This window comes from Pongo abelii, chromosome 7 (assembly GCF_028885655.2).
Source record: "Pongo abelii isolate AG06213 chromosome 7, NHGRI_mPonAbe1-v2.0_pri, whole genome shotgun sequence".
NCBI lineage: Eukaryota > Metazoa > Chordata > Mammalia > Primates > Hominidae > Pongo > Pongo abelii.
This window is the reverse complement of record NC_071992.2, coordinates 114,085,983-114,105,349: the sequence shown is the minus strand read 5'-3', so window position 1 is coordinate 114,105,349 and position 19,367 is coordinate 114,085,983. Positions and strand designations below refer to the sequence as shown.

The 19,367-nt window shown below is 46.5% G+C and overlaps 1 protein-coding gene, 1 long non-coding RNA gene and 1 other non-coding gene across 5 annotated transcripts in view; 2 read left to right on the top strand and 1 right to left on the bottom strand.

Annotated features, from left to right (window-relative positions):
* Positions 1–4,262, top strand: part of NIPAL2 (NIPA like domain containing 2) — a 109,941-nt gene extending 105,679 nt beyond the window's left edge. For all 3 annotated transcript variants that reach the window (XM_002819317.6, XM_009243977.4, XM_024251431.3), the window contains one exon: positions 1,014–4,262. In XM_002819317.6, the coding sequence (XP_002819363.2) occupies positions 1,014–1,126 (113 nt within the window). In that variant the 3' untranslated portion in view covers positions 1,127–4,262. The remainder of the gene's footprint in view (positions 1–1,013) is intronic.
* On the top strand, positions 1,798–1,902 carry LOC112134768 (U6 spliceosomal RNA). Its single transcript, XR_002916123.2, has one exon. It is a non-coding gene; the product is annotated as a U6 spliceosomal RNA (small nuclear RNA).
* Positions 2,502–17,869, bottom strand: LOC129047702 (uncharacterized). Its single transcript, XR_008509422.1, has 5 exons — positions 17,268–17,869; positions 14,124–14,350; positions 8,689–8,796; positions 7,843–8,135; positions 2,502–2,627 (listed from the first exon to the last, which is right to left on the bottom strand). It is a non-coding gene; the product is annotated as an uncharacterized LOC129047702 (long non-coding RNA).
* Between the last annotated feature and the right edge of the window lie 1,498 nt (positions 17,870–19,367).

Sequence of the window (19,367 nt, the reverse complement as noted above, 5' to 3'; positions counted from 1 at the left end):
ACTGGGGATGTAGGGGGACCTATAGGTTTCCAGGCAGGAGTGGAGATATTCTCACAGCTTTCTCCACCATTCTGTTAGCATCATGCCTGTGAAGCAAAAACTAGGGAAGCCTCATCCCTAAGACTGAGAAATATGGCCCCATGCAATGAATTCTGTGTTCTCTTTGCCATTCGAGCCATCTTATCTGCTGGGAGTGGTCAATGAAAGAATTGGCATCAGTGGCAAAGGTGCGTGTGATAGAAGCCTCATATGGTTAGAGGTTCTTTGATAGGAAATAAAGTTTGACTTTTTTTTTTTTTTTGAGATGGAGTCTTGCTCTGTTGCCCAGGCTGGAGTGCAGTGGCACAGTCTCAGCTTACTGCAGCCTCCCCCTCCCGGGTTCAAGTGATTCTCGTGTCTCAGCCTTCCAAGTAGGCACCACCATGCCCAGCTAATTTTTGTATTTTTAGCAGAGACGGGTTTTCACCATGTTGGCCAGGCTGGTCTCGAACTCCTGACCTCAACTGATTCGCCTGCCTCGGCCTCCCAATGTGCTGGGATTATACGTGTGAGCCACTGCGCCCAGCCTGATTATTTTTAACTCTATTTTTTATTTCACAAAGCCCGGTGCATAGGCTCCGTAGTAGCTTTAGATGTCACTATCAAAGGCTGTTTTTCTATGTTGTTATATGCATTCGACATGGAAAAGAAGACACAACCCCAGAGAGAAAGGCTTGGAGATGAGTGGATGCTTCATGTGAATCTCCAGACTAAACCCACCTGATTTCCATGCCCAGCATGTAGATCCTGTGGGGTGGGGATAGTGGCTCTGACACAGACAGCTCGCTATCACATAGCTAGAGACATGGCGTTCCAAGGGCCTTTTCTTCCTTGATATTCATCTCTTCTCTTTAGAGAGTGCCCACATAGTATAAAAGAGAGGTGATAAAATGTGGCCTAGATTGAGGAGAAATTATTAAGACTTATTTTTCTGTAAGACCTCAAAAGATTCTCTATGATTATTATCTCCACAGGGAAACAAATGTTGGACAAAATACAACCAGATTCAAACAGCTTATCTTATGGAACTTTGCCTGACGGAAGTGACTCAACAAAGAGCCAAAGTGGAGAGAAGAAAGAGGTCTAAATGCTGAGAGGGATGGCTGTTGGCCTGTTATTCGATACCACCTTTTTAAAAAATTGCACATGTTCAATTTGTGTCAGCAGCTCTTTTATAAGCTGACATGTGCTAGCATTCATTTCAGTCCTTTCCCCCACCTCAGCGTCTATGGACAATCGGGGACTTCCTAAGCTCTGACAATCTAATATTTCCATGGAATGTGATTTGGAGTGTTCTCCACACCCTGGACCTCTCCCTAGTGATTATCTAGCCAGCTACACCTTACTCAGAGCCCGGCTGCTCTAGCAGGAATGTTGCACAGAAACATACATTTGCGGTTTGGCCACAGGTCGCATAGGTGGCTTCTCCCACGGGTAGTGTCAGTTGCTTCACTTTAAAAAGTCACTTCAGCCCCACAACCTGACTCCCAAAAGAAAGGTTTGAGAGCGCTCATTTTTTTTCTAAGACACCTTTTATAAGCCTCCCTATAAAAATCTCACCTTTCAAGTCCTAAATTAGAATTGCAAGTCATCTTTTCTGAAAACTAATGCTATCAAAGTCCTCCTTTGAAAATTAAGGGTCTCTTTAAAATTAGAATTTATAAATGGCATTCAGTGATGATGTATACCAAAATTAAAAGACCTTGACTGGTGGGCTTTTTAAATGTAAGAAAGAGGAAGTTTAAGAAGTAGGACTCTGCTTGTTTCGGTAGCCCATGTACTAAAATAGGAACAATGCAGAGAACATCAGCACAGCCCCCGCACAAGGCTGACACATAAATTCATGAAGCATTAGAGACAAAAAGTAGGACCAATGTTTGTTTATTTTTTAATAAAAATATAGAATGGTGATGTTTTCTTCAGCTGTATGATTCTATCATACTTGAAACTGAAGAAAAATTTAATATCCTATGTCTTTGTTTTTATAAATTTTATAATTTATCAAGTGGATTTATATGTCTTATTCTCCATATAAGTCTAAAAAATCACATTTAAATTCTTAGTGATAGTTTCACTACACATCATTTCTTCCCAAAGTCATTATCTCAAGCTTTGTAAATTCTTCTAGATAAAAGGAGAGTTGTGATTAGAGAACTGAATTTCAGCCATTTAAATCTGTAGACATAGAAAACAAGCCAGTGGTCAAACCTGAGCTTCAAGAGGAAGCCCAAGTCCTCCTGTTTCCTGAATGGCTTTTCCACTCCAATTCATCACATATCTGCTAAGACACATTGGCAGGTAGAATCCATAATAATATCTGTTATTTATGATCTACCTATATTTAAAGGAGAAGAAAAGAGGTAGCCTTCGTTGTAGCCAACATCCAACAATAAGTCCCACCCTTAATGACATTTCAAAGCCTTCAGATCACTTCTGACATGTCTGTCCAATATCATTCCAATCAATAGTCTTGCATTTAAATAGGTTGTTTAACTCGGTGGTATTGAGACTGTAACCTTAAAGGCTCAGGTCTTTTAGCTTTGTTCTTTGTCATAATCTGCACTCCTGGCCAGACTGACCAAACCTGGCTGCAAAAGAAAGAGATTTGAATTGATCACCAATGTATGAAAAATACAGAACCCATGTCTGGCTCCTAAACTCCTGGTAATAATTCCCACCATTGTAGCAAGTGTCCCATGCATTCAGATAAAGCAGTGATAATTTATGGTGTATTTTACAGAATTGGTCCAGCATATTGGTACCACAAGGCTCAGCCAAGAAATGTATCTGGTGCCTTAAACTACAGATTTCTGGTGACTCTTAAAACTGGTTTCAAAGATTGAGAAAACAATTAGATTGAAGAGTTTTGCTTCAAGTAGACCTGCATTCACAGCTAGAGTGCATGAGGTTTTCAGCACTGTAGAATTTCACATAGGCACAAGCATAACACCAGTACTTTAGCAGCCGTCAACAGTTGCATCTATTAAACATTTTGAGAAATGACATTGACTTATGCACATTTAAGCAATCAACAATGTTTTAGAAGTCCAAGTAACATATAAAATATATTCAGACCTAGTTTTACTTTCCATATTGTTGCTCCAAAGTAAGGTAAATAGGAGTTTTAGTTGTACTGGCTTGTAAGATTTTTTAAATTACACAGTGCATGACAACAACTAAAGCCAACTCAGTCCTTCTCTTGGCATTGTGAGTTGAGGACCTCTAGCCAACTGTTAGCTCATCTGACTATTTGTCTAGACCAAGGGTCGACAAAGTTTTCAGTAAAGACCCACAGAGTACATATTTTGGAGTTTGTGTTGTCTGTCCCAACAGACAGACATGGTGTCTGTCCCAACTACCCAACTCTGCCATTGTAGCACTAAAGCAGCCATAGACAAGATGTAAACAGAAGAGCATGGCTGTGTTCCAGTAAAACTTTATTTACAGGCCAGGCATGGTGGCTCATGCCTGTAATCCGAGCACTGGGAAGCTGAGGCCGACAGATCATCTGAGGTTAGGAGTTTGGGACCAGCCTGGTCAACATAGTGAAACCCCATCTCTACTAAAAGTACAAAAATTAGCCAGGTGTGAGGTGGGTGCCTGGAGTCCCAGCTACTTGGGAGGCTGAGGCAGGAGAATCACTTGAACCCAGGAGGTGGAGGTTGCAGTGAGCCAAGATCATGCCATTGCACTCCAGCCTGGGCGACAGAGTAAGACTGTCTCAAAAAAAAAAAAAACAAGTGGCCAGTCTATGAGCTATAGTTCCCAACACCTGGTCTAGGCTCTTCTGCCCTTGCTCTGCAGCTTCTTTCCTGTTGATTGGCCATTCAGGGAAGGACTTTAAAAAGTGACACTCATGGCTCATGACAAATGAGATACTTTGGGAGTGTGGAACCATGGCTTGATATTTGCCTTCAGATATTTTTGTTTATATAAGTTCTAAATGGAAGTGATAAGTTCATTGTTAGGGTCCAAGTTGAAAGGCAGTGGTTCTTTTGTGAACACCACTAACTACATTCGAAAAGCCTCTCCAATTCCACATTCCAAGTCTATAACAGCTTTGGAAATGAGTAACAGTGACCTCTCATGTAGTAGATTAAAGCAGGAGCCTTTGCCATATGATTGCTTTTTGGCTTAAATGTTTGCTTGCCCTGTAACTGTAATACTTTGGTTACCAGAATCACTTGAAAACAAATACAATAAAAAAATTTCTCAAGCAGTGACCCAGAATGTATTCTTCCCCCTCTTCAATACCCCACACACTCCTAGAGATTCTGTTCTGTGGCAACATAAGAAAGAGAAAGGCAGATTTCACAGATGAGTACAATTTCAGTGCTATGAAAGAGTAATGGTGGTAATGTGTAAGTTTGGCTCCGAAGGACGCAGGTGTAATGGTGGACATGACTCAAAGAGATAGAAATGTCGAGCCAAGTTCCCTAAGCCAAACACCCTCTTTGTGCTCCTGTTTCCAAGCACGCAACTCATCCAGGAATGGTGAGTGTACACACTCAGCCACGCTGAAGGCTGCCTCAGTGCTTGCCAATTTAAAACAGTGATATGATGGACATAAATATAGCAGTTACTAACATGAACCTTCCCAACACTCTTCCAGACTGCTTTACTTAAACTCTGTGGCTGGTTATAGAGGCAGTCTTCGCACTGGGCGGCTGCAAGGCTAATGCACATGTTTGGCACCAGTGAATGTGAGTCCTTCAGTGAGGTTGCTAGATAAACACCACACATTTTGAACAATTAGAATAAAATCTCAAAATTGAACCCAACGTGATTGTATGGGGAATTTAGAGGCTGCTTCTAATCGTTAGACTCATCAACAGTCTGGCTCTTATTATGACCATCTTGAAGTAAAAAAAAAAATAAAATTCCACACATACACAGTTTCCATGCAAATATAGACCAGCCTTGAGCTATTAAACCTAGCGTTTTAGCAATTGTGGTAAATGCAGGGAAGAGCCTTCCCACCCAGGAATTTTTGAGTCTGTTCCCTTTTTCACCAGCCTCAGGGTACCACACAACATGATGTCCTGTGCCAGGAGAGAAAATCAGTTACAGGAGCTGTGGCCCATCCAAGGAAGCTTTTTTTTTTTTCCTGAGAGGGAGGAAACTCCTCCTTTAATGTTGGTCCTTATTGAGAGTTAATGAGTCCCAACCACAATGTAAAAGAGAAATATCAATCCCAATATTAAATAAATGTGGTGTTTTGGGGTACACCCTGCTGGGCCAGGTGCTGCCAAGAGTTTCATGGAGTTCCAGACAAGATGTAAGATAGTCTCCATGTTCCAGGAAAGAATCTCCTTCCCAGGGAGCTGACAAGTGCATAGCCAAGAAAAAGCCCTCCATTCCTGTTGGGACCAGCATGCATGGACCGAAGCCACTTTGCACATTTGAGCTGCTGCTATCCAAACATGAACAAATCCGTCCAGTGTGCACACATCCCACTTTCAAGCCTTCCCCTCATGGTTCTAATTTGAAAACCAACCTCAGAAATGTTCTGAGGCTTGGGCTCTACTCCCTCTATCCAAAGCACCTCACCTAAACCTTCTAAACACTGTGCATGAACAAGGAGATGAATCAACTCAAGAACTCTTAATCCAGGGACTCAAAGCCTGGGTTATTTGCCTGATTATAGACTACTAGCTCAATTACCACACGCCTGAATCTTAGCAAATGTTCATTAATTCACTCAAACATAATTGATCACCTACAATTTTCAATGTAATGTGCATTTTTTTAATAGACTTTATTTTGTAGAGCAGCTTTAGGCCACAGCAAAATTGAGCAGAAGGTACAGAGAATTGCCATCTGCTTCCTGCCCCTTCACATGCACAGCCTCTCCTATTAGCAACATCCCCCACCAGAGTGGTACATTTGTTACAATCAATGAGCCTACATTGGCATGTCATTATCACCCAAACTCCCTAGTTTACATTAGGGTTCACTCTTGCTGTTATACATTCTACGGGTTTGGACAAGTGTGTGATGACATGTACCCATCATTATAGTATCATACAGATCAGTTTCAAAAACCCTCTGTGCTCTGCCTAGTCATCCCTCCATCTCTGCAGGCCCTGGCAACCACTGATGTTTTTACTGTCTCCAAAGTTTTGCCTTTTCCAGAATGTCATATGTTGAAATCATATAGTATGTAGCTTTTTCAAATTGGCTTATTTCACTTAGTAACATGGATTTAAGGTTCCTCCATGGCTATTTACACTTAGTTGCCCATTTCTTTTGAGTGCTGAATAGTATTCCATTGCCTGGATGTACCACAGTTTATTCGCCTATTCATCTACTTGGTTGGACAAGTAGATAAATAGATGTCATCTTGGAAGGACATCTTGCAATTGCAAAAAGCTTCCAAGTTTTTGCAATGTAAAGTTATTGGGAATATGATGATGAATTAGACCAGCTCTTTGGGAGTTGTCTGTCTAGTTAGAGAAACCATAGCTATCATTTATTGAGCCCTTACTGCTAAACTTTTACTTGTGTTACTCATTTAATCCTTAAAATTCTCTATTAGAGAGGTCCTGATCCCCACTTTACAGATTAGAAAACCATGATAAGAGGCAGGGCAGGGACTAGGGTAAGTCAAGAGAGGCCCAAGGCACACAATTTAATGAAGCTTATGAAAATCTGACTTGCGGGGTGATGAGAGGACCCTGAGAGTGAGTGCCTCTTTAAATGTTGTGCCCTACATGCCTCACTGTATCCCAGTCCTGGCAAAAGGAGTTAAGTGACTTGACCAGTATCATTCAGCTGGCAAGTGGCGGAGCTGGGATTTGAACCCAGGACATCTAGCTCTGTAACCCACACTCTTAGCACAAGTGGCCAAAGTACAAGAGCACAAGTGGCCAAAGTACAAGAGCAAAGTACAAGAGCAAAGTACAAGAGCAAAGTACAAAGCAAAGTACAAGAGCACAAGTGGCCAAAGTACCCACACTGTGCAATTGAATGTCAAAAATGCCTTAAGAGACTTAAAGGGCATGGGAGCCCGGAGGAGAGAAAGGTCTAGGGCACAGTCTTCAAAGGGATTCAGGATTGTAGTGGGTTAAATGGTGGCCCCTGAAACAATATGTCCATGTCCTAAACTCTGCAACCTGTGAATGTGTCCATATTTGGAAATAAGTTCTTTGCAAAAGAAATTCAGGATCTTGAGATGAAAGCAACCGGGATTACCTGGGTGGCACCTAAATCCATTGACAAGTGTCCTTAGACAGAAGAAAAGGCAAAACACAGAGAGGGCCCTGTGAAGATAGAAGCAGAGACTGGAGTCCTGAAATCACAAGCCAAAGCAGACCTAGAGCCATCAGAAACCAGAGGAGACAGGGCAGGACTCGCCCCTAGCGCCTTCTGAGGGAGCACAGCCCTGATTACTCCTTGATTTCAGACTTCTGACCTCCTTAGTGGTGCTTTATTGTGGAAACTCTAGGAAACTAAAACAGGGATTGACCTGGTCTTTGAAGTGCATGTAGAATTTGGACATAAGGGGAAGCCCCATGAGCAAAGAAGAAACTGAATAGTTCAAGCCTGGTAAACATCTATAACGTGGGGTCACACGAAGAGGAAGGCAACTCGGTAAGGCTAGAAAAGCAAGTAAGAAGGCCCTGAGTGGCCAGCTATAACACAGATTTAAGAGTTCAGGCTTGATTTGAGAGGTAAACGATTGTATTAACTTCATTTCCAGGGATGCAGACTGAACTTAATGAACATAATCAGTATCTTTCCAAAAACTCACCTATCCATGCACACTGGCAAATAACACTCAAAAACAACAATAAAACTCACCTATCAGAATTTAAGGGCCGGGCGTGGTGGCTCACGCCTGTAATCCCAGCATTCTGGGAGGCCGAGGCATGCGCATCACGAGGTCAGGAGATCGAGACCATCCTGGCTAACACGGTGAAACCCCGTCTCTACTAAAAATACAAAAAATAAGCCGGGCGTGGTGGTGGGCGCCTGTAGTTCCAGCTACTCGGGAGGCTGAGGCAGGAGAGTGGCGTGAACTTGGGAAGCAGAGCTTGCAGTGAGCTGAGCTGGTACCACTGTACTCCAGCCTGGGCGACAGAGCGAGACTCCATCTGAAAAAAAAAAAAAAGAATTTAAGGACATTCCTCCATATCTTCCTTAGGCAGTCACTCTCAGTATAAGATGGCATAAAAGATATTCAAGAAATAATGACTGAACTCTACTTTTGCATTTGTGGCTCATCACATCCTACCAGAAACGATCAAGCATAAGGAGGCCATGAGCTGGACAGTGACCTCTGAGTTGGCCTCGAGCAAAACAGCTGTCTCCAGAGAAGAATGAGCTGGGCCATCCAGAATCTCACTCTCCAGAACTTGGGTTGAGAGGCATGGAGACAGTCAAGGAGGTAGGAGCGGGAGCTGATACTGGAAGGCTTTCCAGAGAGATATAAAGGTACAAGGGGACCACAGAGGGCCTTGGCAAGCCAAGGTTACTAGTATACAAGGAAGAGGGAATCATGAGAGTAAATGAGCTAAGAGCCAAATCTGTTGGCAGAGATGGGGAAGTAAGAAAATACTGCAAGGAAAACAAAGACTCTGAGAGAGGTGACAAGGAGAGCAAAGCCCAGGACCTGTGGCAGGTGTATAAAGTTCATGGCACACTCACAGTAACAGCCAACTCCCTCCAGCTGGCTGGAGAGACTCTTCCGAGCCACCAAAGGGCCTGAGTTCCATGGGAGTCATTGGGTTTCCAGAAGACAATAGATAGATCAGGCTGTTGGCACCAGAGAGGGAAGGGATTAGTTCATTTGAGAAATACTTCATGAAAACCAGGAGGCCATCATTTCCAGTATTCACACTATGGTGCAGGACTGTTCAGTGAGAGTCCATAGTGGTAGGGGACAACCTTCGGATAGAAGATGGAAGAAAGTGGGCCCAAGAAAATGATCAGGACTCCCTGGTGGATCCCAGGCCCAATCTTAATGAGCAGTATACCCTTATTTTTTAAAGGTATGTAGCGTAATCTCAATGCATGGTCACTGGATGATGGCTGAGGCATCTGCTGAGTGAGTGTTTGTGTGTGTGTGTGTGTGTGCGTGTGTGTGTGTGTGTTGGGAGTGTGATGCGATGATGCATAAAAAGACGTTGAGGGAGCAGGGGACATACTGGGAACCGTTTTCAGTGTGGAGAGAAAGGTCAACTCCCTCAGTCACAGACAGGATAAAAACGGGGAGCACAACAGCAAAAGAGCCCTTTAAACACCTCCTTCCTTGACTCTCTGTCCACCTAAGAATGCAAATCTGAGCAGGTGGCTCTTAGGGCAAAACCAGAGAAATGAACCGGGTCGCAGGAGGAGAGGCGCCTCCAAGTAGCACAGCCCCATCCCCCGGGCTCTCACCACCCCCAAGCTAGGAACTCCTGCACCAGGTTGTGGCTCCACTGCTGTGCCTCGGAACAGGGTGAGCACCCCCATGGAGCCTGGTACACAGTGGCCACCTTTCTCCTTTGGCTTGGGGGTCTCGGGGTGGCAACCTGGGACACTGCTGTCCGGAACATGTCCACCCTGCTTCTCAGTCACTAACAGGAAAACAGGATTCTGCAGGGGAGGACAGAAATCTGTCACCTGGGGCACAGGGCTTGCCTTGCTGGCCTTTCCACGGGCCTTCTCTAAAGCAAACCACCTGTTTCCTGCCCAGCATGGGCCTGAGCCTTCCAAGATGTCCGCAAAAAAGAAACGTGTCCAAACCACTGCTGAGGAATGACAGTCTTGGCACTGCCTCCGGTTATATTTGTTGTTCACTAAGGAGTTTTGTGGAATCCAGACTCATTTTCCACTGAAACAAGGGAAAGTAAAGACGGCACCAAATAAAAATAGCTTCCCGGTGTTTCCTGTTTACTCTGCTCTGCGGGCTTCCCACGGCCTGGGGGCTTCACTGGACATCTGCACAGAAAGCCCCTCTCCAAAGAACACCGCAAGTGACGATTTGCTTTCTTCTTCTGTGTTTCTATCTCTCTTCCTTGTGTTCCATGGAAGTTTAGTTTGGGGGTCTGTTGGGTTAACTCCCAAGTCTCCTTTTTCTAGCCCTTTTTAGAGGGAGACAAGGTTGCAGGGTGTTTCTCTGCTTTCTACGGCCCTGTTCTCTCACAAAGTAAAGCTAACTATGTCCGGCCTGCTGGGCCTCAGAAGGAAGATGTAGCAGAAAGAGTAGGTGACACAAATATAAAAGGACTGTGGAGAGAGGGGACCTGGCCAGGCACAGTGGCTCATGCCTGTAATCCCAGCACTTTGGGAGACCAAGGTAGGAGGATCACTTGAGCCAAGGAGTTCCAGACCAGCCGGAGCAACACAGGGAGACCCCGTTTGTGCAAAAAAAAAAAAATTAATTAGCCAGGTATGGTGGCACGTGTGTGCCTGTGGTCCCAGCTACTTAGGAGGCTGAGGTGGGAGGATCCCTTAAGCCTGGGAGGTCGAGGCTGCAGAGAGCTATGATCTCGCCACTGCACTCCAGCCTGGGCAACAAAGCAAGATCGTGTCTCAAAAAACAAAACACAACAAAAAAAAGAAGGCGTTTAGGCCTGGCACGAAGATTTCACATCCTCCTTCAGAATACTGTTCAGGAGAGAACAGAATTGACAGCAAAGACACAGGTGACAAGACAGGAAAATCTCGTCCAACAGAAGAGCAGAGGTGTCCCAGACATCGAGCCTAACGGAGCTGTGTGTGACTCTAAGCTTCTGCTTAAAACCAAGGAAACATCAAACATGTTTGGGGAGAGTTCCGTCTGAGGAGCAAGCAACTCCTGGGAGGGCCAGGAGTGACAGGTCTGTGCTGCAAATTGGTGTTTGGCCCCTGTACACAGCCCACGTGCTGAACATGTTTTTTTGGTCCAAAAGCAATGGGAGCAGCCTCACTTTCCCTACTGATTTTTGCACCACAACAATAAAGTTAATAATGGAAAAAACATATCCCACGGCCAGGAACGCTCTCAGTGAGCACAGCAGAGTATTGGATCTACCATCTATCAACAGAAACTGCTGAGAGCAAACCAAAGCTTGTTAACTGATTTTTATGAATGATCGAAACGCAAAGCAGATTTATTTGATTTCCATCATATAAAAATTGACAGTTACATAAATATATCTCTAAAACTATCAGGATGAAAACCATTCTGTTCCTGACAGGAAGCGAAGTCACAAAAAAAGCTAAACTGACACTGCTGTTGGGGACCTCTTGTGGATTGAATTGTGGCTCCCACCCAAAATAAACATTAAAGTCCTAACCCCCACTACCTCAGAATGTGACATTATTTGGAAACAGAGTCTTTACAGAGGTAAGCAAGTTAAAAATGAGGCCATTAGGGACTGAGCCCTGACCAGTTCAGCTGGTGTCCATAGAAAACGGGGAAACATGCTCACAGAGACACACAGAGTGAAGCCAAGGCGAAGACACGGTGAGACACCATCAACAAGCCCAAGGGACAGCTGTGACCACCTGAAGCCAGCAGAGGCATGAAACAGAATCTTCTTCGCAGACCTCAAAAGGAACCAACCCTACCAACATCTTGATTTTGGACATCTAGGCTCCAGACTGTGAGACAATACATTTCTGTTAAGTCCCCCAGTTGATGGTACTTCGTTACAGCGGATGTAGCAAACTCATACAAGGACTTTCATCTCCTTTGCTCCCAGAGGCCGACGCTCTGCCCTGTTCGGAGAATCTGCCATGGTGCAAACCTTGCTGGGAAGCAGAGCCAGCCCGCACCTCGCTATAAAAGCTGAAAGCCAAGATTTCCCTCTCCCCAACCCCTGGCAGACGATGCTCCGTTCCAGGGCACTGGGGCTAGAGTACTGGGCAGTTTAGAATGGATTCTTCCATTGCCTGCAGTAGTGGCTCCTAACCTCCAGTTGTAATGATGCCAGGATGCCACCCAGCATTTGCCAGAAACCTGACCTTGGCCGTTCGTCCGGACATTTGGTTTCACTTGGTTCCTTCCCCTTTTCCAAGCCCAATCCTGCAGACTTCCCATGGATTCTGTAAGCACCTCAGCAAACGAGGACATCAGTGCAGATTAATAAAAAGCCAAGCATCCCACACAACTTGTCTGGCATTTTCCACCCCTGCTTGACCATGGCCTGTGAGACATCCTAATCTCAGTGCAAACAAAGGCAAACTCCTCACATTTACCCTCCGTCTTTTCTCCAGCTGTCACCAAACTACCTCTGTTCACAGCACCCCTGTGCTCCCCTGACCACCATGAGATAGGTCCCATACAACACATGCTTCACCTTTTTCCCAGGCTCCCAGCAGCCACCCTCATGTCAGGTCCTCCCACCTGAAACACCACCCCAGCCCACACACTGGTCTGAGCCATTGTCTGCATCTCAGATTCCCATGCATGCTGGTGGGTGCAATGAGTCCTGGAGACAGAGAAAGACCTGATCCTACCCCCAGCATGCATTTCCCCTGCTATTGCTCCTGGCCTCATCATCTGCTCACCTGCACTCCACCAGAGTCCAGCCCTCCTTCAAAGCCCGTCTCTAATACGGACAAAGAGTTTTATAATTTTTCCTCTTGAAACAAGATCTGGCCCTGTCACCCAGGCTGGAGTGCAGTGTCACAATCTCGGCCCACTCCAGCCTCAACCTCCTGGGCTCAAGCGATCCTCCCACTTCAGCCTCCCAAGCAGCTGAGACCACAGGTGAAGGCCACCGTGTTCTGCTAATCTTTGTATTTTTTTGTAGAGATGGGGTTTTGCCATTTTTCCCAGGCTGGTCTCAAACTCTTGGGCTCAAGCAATCCACCTGCCTTGGCCTCCCAAGGTGCTGGGATTACAGGTGTGAGCTACTATGCCTGGCCAGTTTTATGATCCTTATCAGCCAGAGGTGCTCCTTCCCACCCTCAAATCCCCTTTACATTCTTGGACACAACTCAGTGTCTTCCACGTTGTGTTACGGCCATCTACATGCTCATCTGGTTCCTGCTATTCAATTGTCACTATCTATGGGACAGGATTTGCCCTGGACTCCTCCCTCCAGCTCCACCACCACCACTGTCACTTCTCAGTGATGATCACTCACAGCCCCCTAACTGATCATTCAGCAGAAAAGCCCCAGTCAAAAGACTAGACGTGATCCAACCTCCATGACCTCTCTGCCCAGAAGGCCTCCTCCTCGCTCCATCCTTCCCTACTCGCCAGCTTCACTGCTTCCTCCCTGTTCGCTGAACACACCGGGCACACTCCTGCCTCAGGGCCTTTGCACAGGGTAAGTCCCTCAGCTTCTTTAAGTTTTTGCCCAAATGTCACTTTCTTGAGGAGGTCAGCCCTGACCTCCTTATTTATAATCTTGCAACCCACCCCACCTCCACCCGGTACCCTTAGTCCTGTTGCCCTGCTTTCTTTCTCTCTGTAGCAGAGATCACCTCCTAGAATAATGAATAATTTTGTATTATGTTTATTGATCACTGTCTGCCTCTCCATCCCCACCTGCCACAAAGTGAGCCCCTCAAGAACAGGGATCTTGATCTGTTATGCTCGCTGACGTATCCTGGGTGCCTGGTACGTGGGAGAGACCCAATAAATATTTGTTACATAAACAAATCTCTGAATTCTGCATACTCCTGACTATGACAGTCACTGGGTTCCCAAATCATGCTACTTTTCTTTTTAAGCCTAGCTGCCTGGTTGCTTGGCTGCTCTTCCCTGTGCTGCCATGGAAACCAACAGCCTAGGGACAGGTTGCTTTTCATGAAGTCAGGCAACGTGCATCACACCCCGCAAAACACACGGACCTGCACCATGTCCTCCACAGCCAGAGGACGGGACGCTCCGGCCAGTCAGCTGGAAGTGTAGGGGTGCAAATGGCCCTGGGGCCAGCACCACCCCAGCTCAGGCAGTCTCGGGTCCCCAAGCAGTGAGCGGTGGAGGCTTCCCAGGAGGACTCACCCCTGACTGATGGATGCCCACACAGACCACACATTCTGTTCTCAGGAGAGGCTCAAGTCAGAATGTTCTCATTGCCACCCACAGGCACTTTCTATCCTCAATAATAGCAGGTATTTATGGGGCACCTACTATGGACGAGGCACTTTGCATATATTACCTCCAATCCTGCTGACACTGAAAATTCATAGTTATTATGACTTTCACACTTGAGGGAACTGAGGCTCAGGGAGAGACTAATCAGCTTTGCCTTGGGTCACAGCAAGTCAGTGAAGGAGGTAGATTGGAATCCAGGCGCCGAAATGTGTAGCCTCTTCCCATGCAACGAGCTCCCACCTGCGCTGCTGTCTGCAGGCTCCTCTGCTGTGATTGTCTCAGACTCTGTGCCTGAAGAAGGGCGGATAGAGAGCAAGTGGTGGGGGCAGAAATCACTGTAGAAACCCAGTGTGTACACATCACATGCATGCACACACACACACACACACACACGTGCACACACACAGATCAATGACATGGCCCCAGCAACATTGTAACAACAGAGTAGGTTTCTGAAGGAGAGGGAGCTCTAAGCTCTCTCTGGAGGCCTTTAAAAAATAACAACAAATAAAAGATAATTCCATCTCATTGGAATGACATAGGTGTGGTCGTGTCTAAAAGCAGAGATCAGCTGACCCCTAACAGTCCCATTTAGCTTTATGACTATGATAAACCATTACTGAGCAGGCAGACTAACTACTTGGAGCATTGATAAATCTGTTTTTAATAATGTCACCATCCCAGGACCAAACCCTGCCCTGTCGCTGCAATAAAGGTTCATCATCGCTGGAGAAAGAGCACTGGGTCACAGAGGGCAGAGGCGGGGAAGAGGGGCCAGCCTGTTTGTTCTCAAGCATGGGGCTTCATGAGTCATAGGCTCGCTCAGGCGGTGGGGGAAGAGCTTAAAGATTTATCTCAGCTGAGGTCTGAAGAATAAAGATGAAAACAATAGCAAAAAGACCATGTCGGAGCAGCAAGGACAACAGCCCTGCTTGAAAACTGCTCAGCAACGGGACATGGGGGCTTTGTCGGTGTTGGCATGCACACAACTGTGTAACGTGCACATTGCAAACACACGAAGACACCCCTCGAAGGTGTCTAAGATTGTCACGCAACATTTGTCTCAGGCTGTCTCCAGAAGTGGCCAAGCACCTACTACGTGACTCAGGTGGTAAACATTTCATTGAAGTGCCATCAAAGGCAAAAACTCTGGTCAGCGCTGGAGAAGCAGAAGGGGCCTGCAAAGGAGAAGAGGGCCTGGCAGCCACCCGCAAGGAGTTGCCAAACTAAACGTGGTGACATGAGAAGTGACCAGAGGAGATGAGTGTGAAGGGATCTCAGAAAGCAGTGACACCAGTGTCCAAATGTGAGCATCCTAGGCATTTGGCCACCTGGCCCGGGCCCACAGATCCTACTAGTGTTGACAGCTTTCATCACCTTCTGCACCCACCAGAATCCAGGCCTTTCTGTATCACATGACAAGGGTGGAGTTCATGCTGGGCAAAAGAATAGAGAGAATGAGCAGGGGACGCCCTGGCTTCTGTGCCTGCATGGGCTCACAGGTGGATGAGAGCCATCTCTGGAGGTGCTTCTTGGTGGAAAGATGGGGTTAGCCGGGTCCCACAGCAGTGTCCATGGGCACAGAGGTTACACAGGTGTCCCAGAGATGGGGGGAGATGGTCTCTTTGCTGCCCCTGCACACAGAATCTACACTTTGCCAGCTCCCTGGGAGAAGGCGACTTAGGAGCACCCACATGGGTGCTCCCACAAGGGGCTCCAGCAGTGAGGCCCTGGTAAGGCTGCTCCATATGGCTCTCAGAGAATGGATGTCAGGGATTAGAGAGGCCCAACCTGGCACACCTGCACATCTGAATGCCCACACACTTGCATATCTGCTACCTGCAACCCTTGCCAAGGGCCTACTATATAAATACACCTGAGACTCCATGGGCAGGGGAAGGGTGGAAGGCCCTGCATGAGCAGATGGGAACTGGAACTTTAGGTCCCTGTCTGCATCTAACAGGAGACATTAGGGTAAACAAGACACAGGCAGAATGTGCTCTGCCACAAAACACTGCTGCCAAGACTCTACATGGCTCCCAGCTCACTGCGAGTAAACACCCACATACCACATCTTACATCCCCGCCCTGTGACCCCAGCCCCTGCTACTCTGGCACTCGCTCACAGGGCTCCAGCCACAGAGGCCTTTCACCAGCTCTGGAAAACTTCTGGGTGCTCCCACCGCAGGGCTTCTGCATGAACTGCTCCTCTGCCTGGATTCCCTCAGGAATCACAGGACTTTCAGGCCTCACCTCGGTCAGCCTGTCCTCGATGTCACCTGCTCAAAGAGGACTTCCCGGCTCACTCACTAACACAGCAGCCACCCCCTGACACTTGCTCTCCACCTTCTCTTCTTTATTTTTCTTCACAGTATGCTTTGCCAGCAAATATTCAACTTGAGTATATTTTACTTATTTTTTTGTCTATTGAAGTTCCCCAAAGGCAGAAATTATTAGCTGTTGCTGTCTCTCCAGTGTTTATCATTGTGCCTGATAGCTAGTACTTGCATGCACATTGTTGAATGAATGAATGAATGAATGAACGAATGAATGAACAGGTAGACAAATGAGTGAACGAATGAGAGAAAGGAAGAAGAAACACAGTGCCTGCCCTCAAGGCCTTTGCTCTCTGGTTGAGTATGTCTTTTTGCTTAGAATAACTTAGGAGCAAAATAAGTTCATTGGTCATATAAGATTTAAAAAATTTTTCAGCATTTTCAGCTTTTCTTCCTTCCAGATTCTAGCAGGAAATTATGCCTAACATGGTTCTTTTTTTTTTTTTTCCAAAACAATCATGGAAACTGTGACTTAGAATCTGAAGGGATTCGGGAGGAAACTCATCTGTTGCATTGCGGTCCTCACCCAAACCAGCCTGGCCTGGGGGCTAGGAAGAATGTTGTCAGCAAGCGGAGCCGACCATGCTGACAGTGCCAAGTGCTGGGGCAGGGCCTCAGGAATCCAGGCACAGGGAGTGGGGAGCAATGCCAAGGCTGCCGAAGCAGGGGGCAGGCAGGGGGGCACCAACACAGAGCACGTACAGCAGCAAGATGACTGTAGCCCACTCTCAGACCACACAGCCCCTGCCTTACTCTGGAAGTGGGCAGTTCGATTCTGGGAAGGGTCTCTATATCTGAAATTCTACTATTAGAGTTCCTGTCTGTCTTAGCTAATGTTGCATAACAAATCACACCAATATTCAGAGACTTACACAATAACCACTGATGATCTCTTATGATTTCTGTAGGTCAGGAATTCAGGGACAGCTTGGCTGGGCAGTTCTGGCTCAAAGTCACTCATTAAGTTGTAGTTGGATGTCAGTTGAGGTTGCAGTCATCTGAAGGCTGGACCAGGACTGGAGGTTCCCCTCCCAAGGTGTCTTACTCATGGCTGGCAGATTGCTGCCAGCTGTTGATCCGTGCCTGGTGTCCCTGGGGCCCCTCCACAGGGCTACTTGAGCATCCTCATGGGATGGCAGCTGGCTTCCTGCAGAGCAGCTGATCCAAGGGCCATGTCAGAAGCTGCAATGCCTTTTTGACTTCGCCTTGGAGGTCACCACTTTCACTTCCATCATATTCTATTCATCACACAGGCCAGCCCAGATTCCATGTGGAAAGGGGCTACATGGGGTGTGAATCCCCAGAAGTGAGGATCACTGGGAAAGTGTGTGTATGGGGGCCCATTACCACACACTGTCTTTTGTGACATCAAGTCACTGACACAGTTGGGGTGCAAGGGCCTCTGGGAGACGTAGCTGCTAAATCTTATCAATCCAATTCATATCTTATTGGGACTGACTTCATGACACCATCCTTTCCAACTAGGTTTTGCCTCCCTTCCCCCATCCCACTCCAGCCCCCAACCCCTTACCCCGACCCCCACCCCCACCACAGGCAGCAGAGGAAATCAAAGGGGAGAGTGAAATGACATAGCAGTGAGAGTGAGGTGGGGGCTGGGAAGGGAAGTGAGAGGAAAAGCCAAACGAGGGTCTTCTTCCCTCCATACTCAGGACCCCCTGTTGAATTCACCTATTGAATACACATTAATTTCATCAACAACGTGCTAGGAACCCAGTAGTAACCCAGACTTCCCACGCAAAATTGATTCTGTATGGCATATGTCCTCATGGAGGTATGTTCTAAGGTCCGCCAGGAGCACAGAGGAAGAAGCGCATGACGTCTGTGCTGGGGAAGATTGGGAGGGCTTCACAGAGGTGTCACTCCACACACCCATGAAGTCAAGCTTCCCAGCCCTTGTACAGTCAGAGAGACAGAAAGAGGCTGAATATCTTATTCCTTATCACAGGTAGGAGCATCACAGCCTGATCTTCTGCCCTCAGTGCCCAAACAGCACATCCCACAGACTATCACGTTCGACACAGCTCTCATGCTGTAGCAAGGAGACGAGGCTGGAGCTGCGTGGCCACCACCGCCATTTACCAACATTAGGCCCAGGACTACGGGCTGGTGGCTTTTCTACCACAAAAATAACCAGGGAGAGAAACCCTGGCAGTATGCTCACCCAACTTTGTCTAGGCAAGCAGCCCTCACTCACAGGAAATCCTCCCAAAGGCTCGAGTCCAGTCTCTCTGGCTAGATGTTCAAGGCGGTTCCTCTTACCATGAGAATTCTAAGAGTTATTACACAGTGTTTGTCTTTTTGACCGGCTTATTTCATCTTGACTTACATCCTCCAGGTTCATGCATGTGGCAGCAGGCATCAGAATGTTCTTTCTTTTTAAAGTCAAGTAATATTCTATTACATGTATACACCACATTTTGCTTCTCCATCAATCTATCAGACGGACACGTGAGTTATTTTCACCTGTTGGCTATTGAAAATAATGCTATGAACATGGGTATACAAATACCTCTTTGAGACTCTGCTTCCAATTCTTTTGAGTGTATACCCAGAAATGGAATTGCTGGATCAGATGATAATTCTGTTTCTACTTTTTTGAAGGACCGCCATACTGTTTTCTGTAATCGTTATTATATAATAGTTATTAAGAATTTAATGATTAGTGAACAGTAGCCATCCTGCAAAGCCCTGTCACTCATTCCAGGTCTTTCTCATCCAATCTCATTGTCTAAGGCAATACCCCAACAGACAGTCTTCGTTTGCTGGCACTCAGTGTTGTTGTTACACATTAACCTTCCCAAATTACGCATATTTCACAGATGAAAATCCTGAGTTGCACTGACGAAAGGGAACTTGCCAAGGGCAACAGAGTGAAATGTCAGAACTCCAGACTTGAATTCAAGCAGCCAAGCTTCTCATCTCCCCCCCAGGAGGCGTGTTTCAAAGCCTGG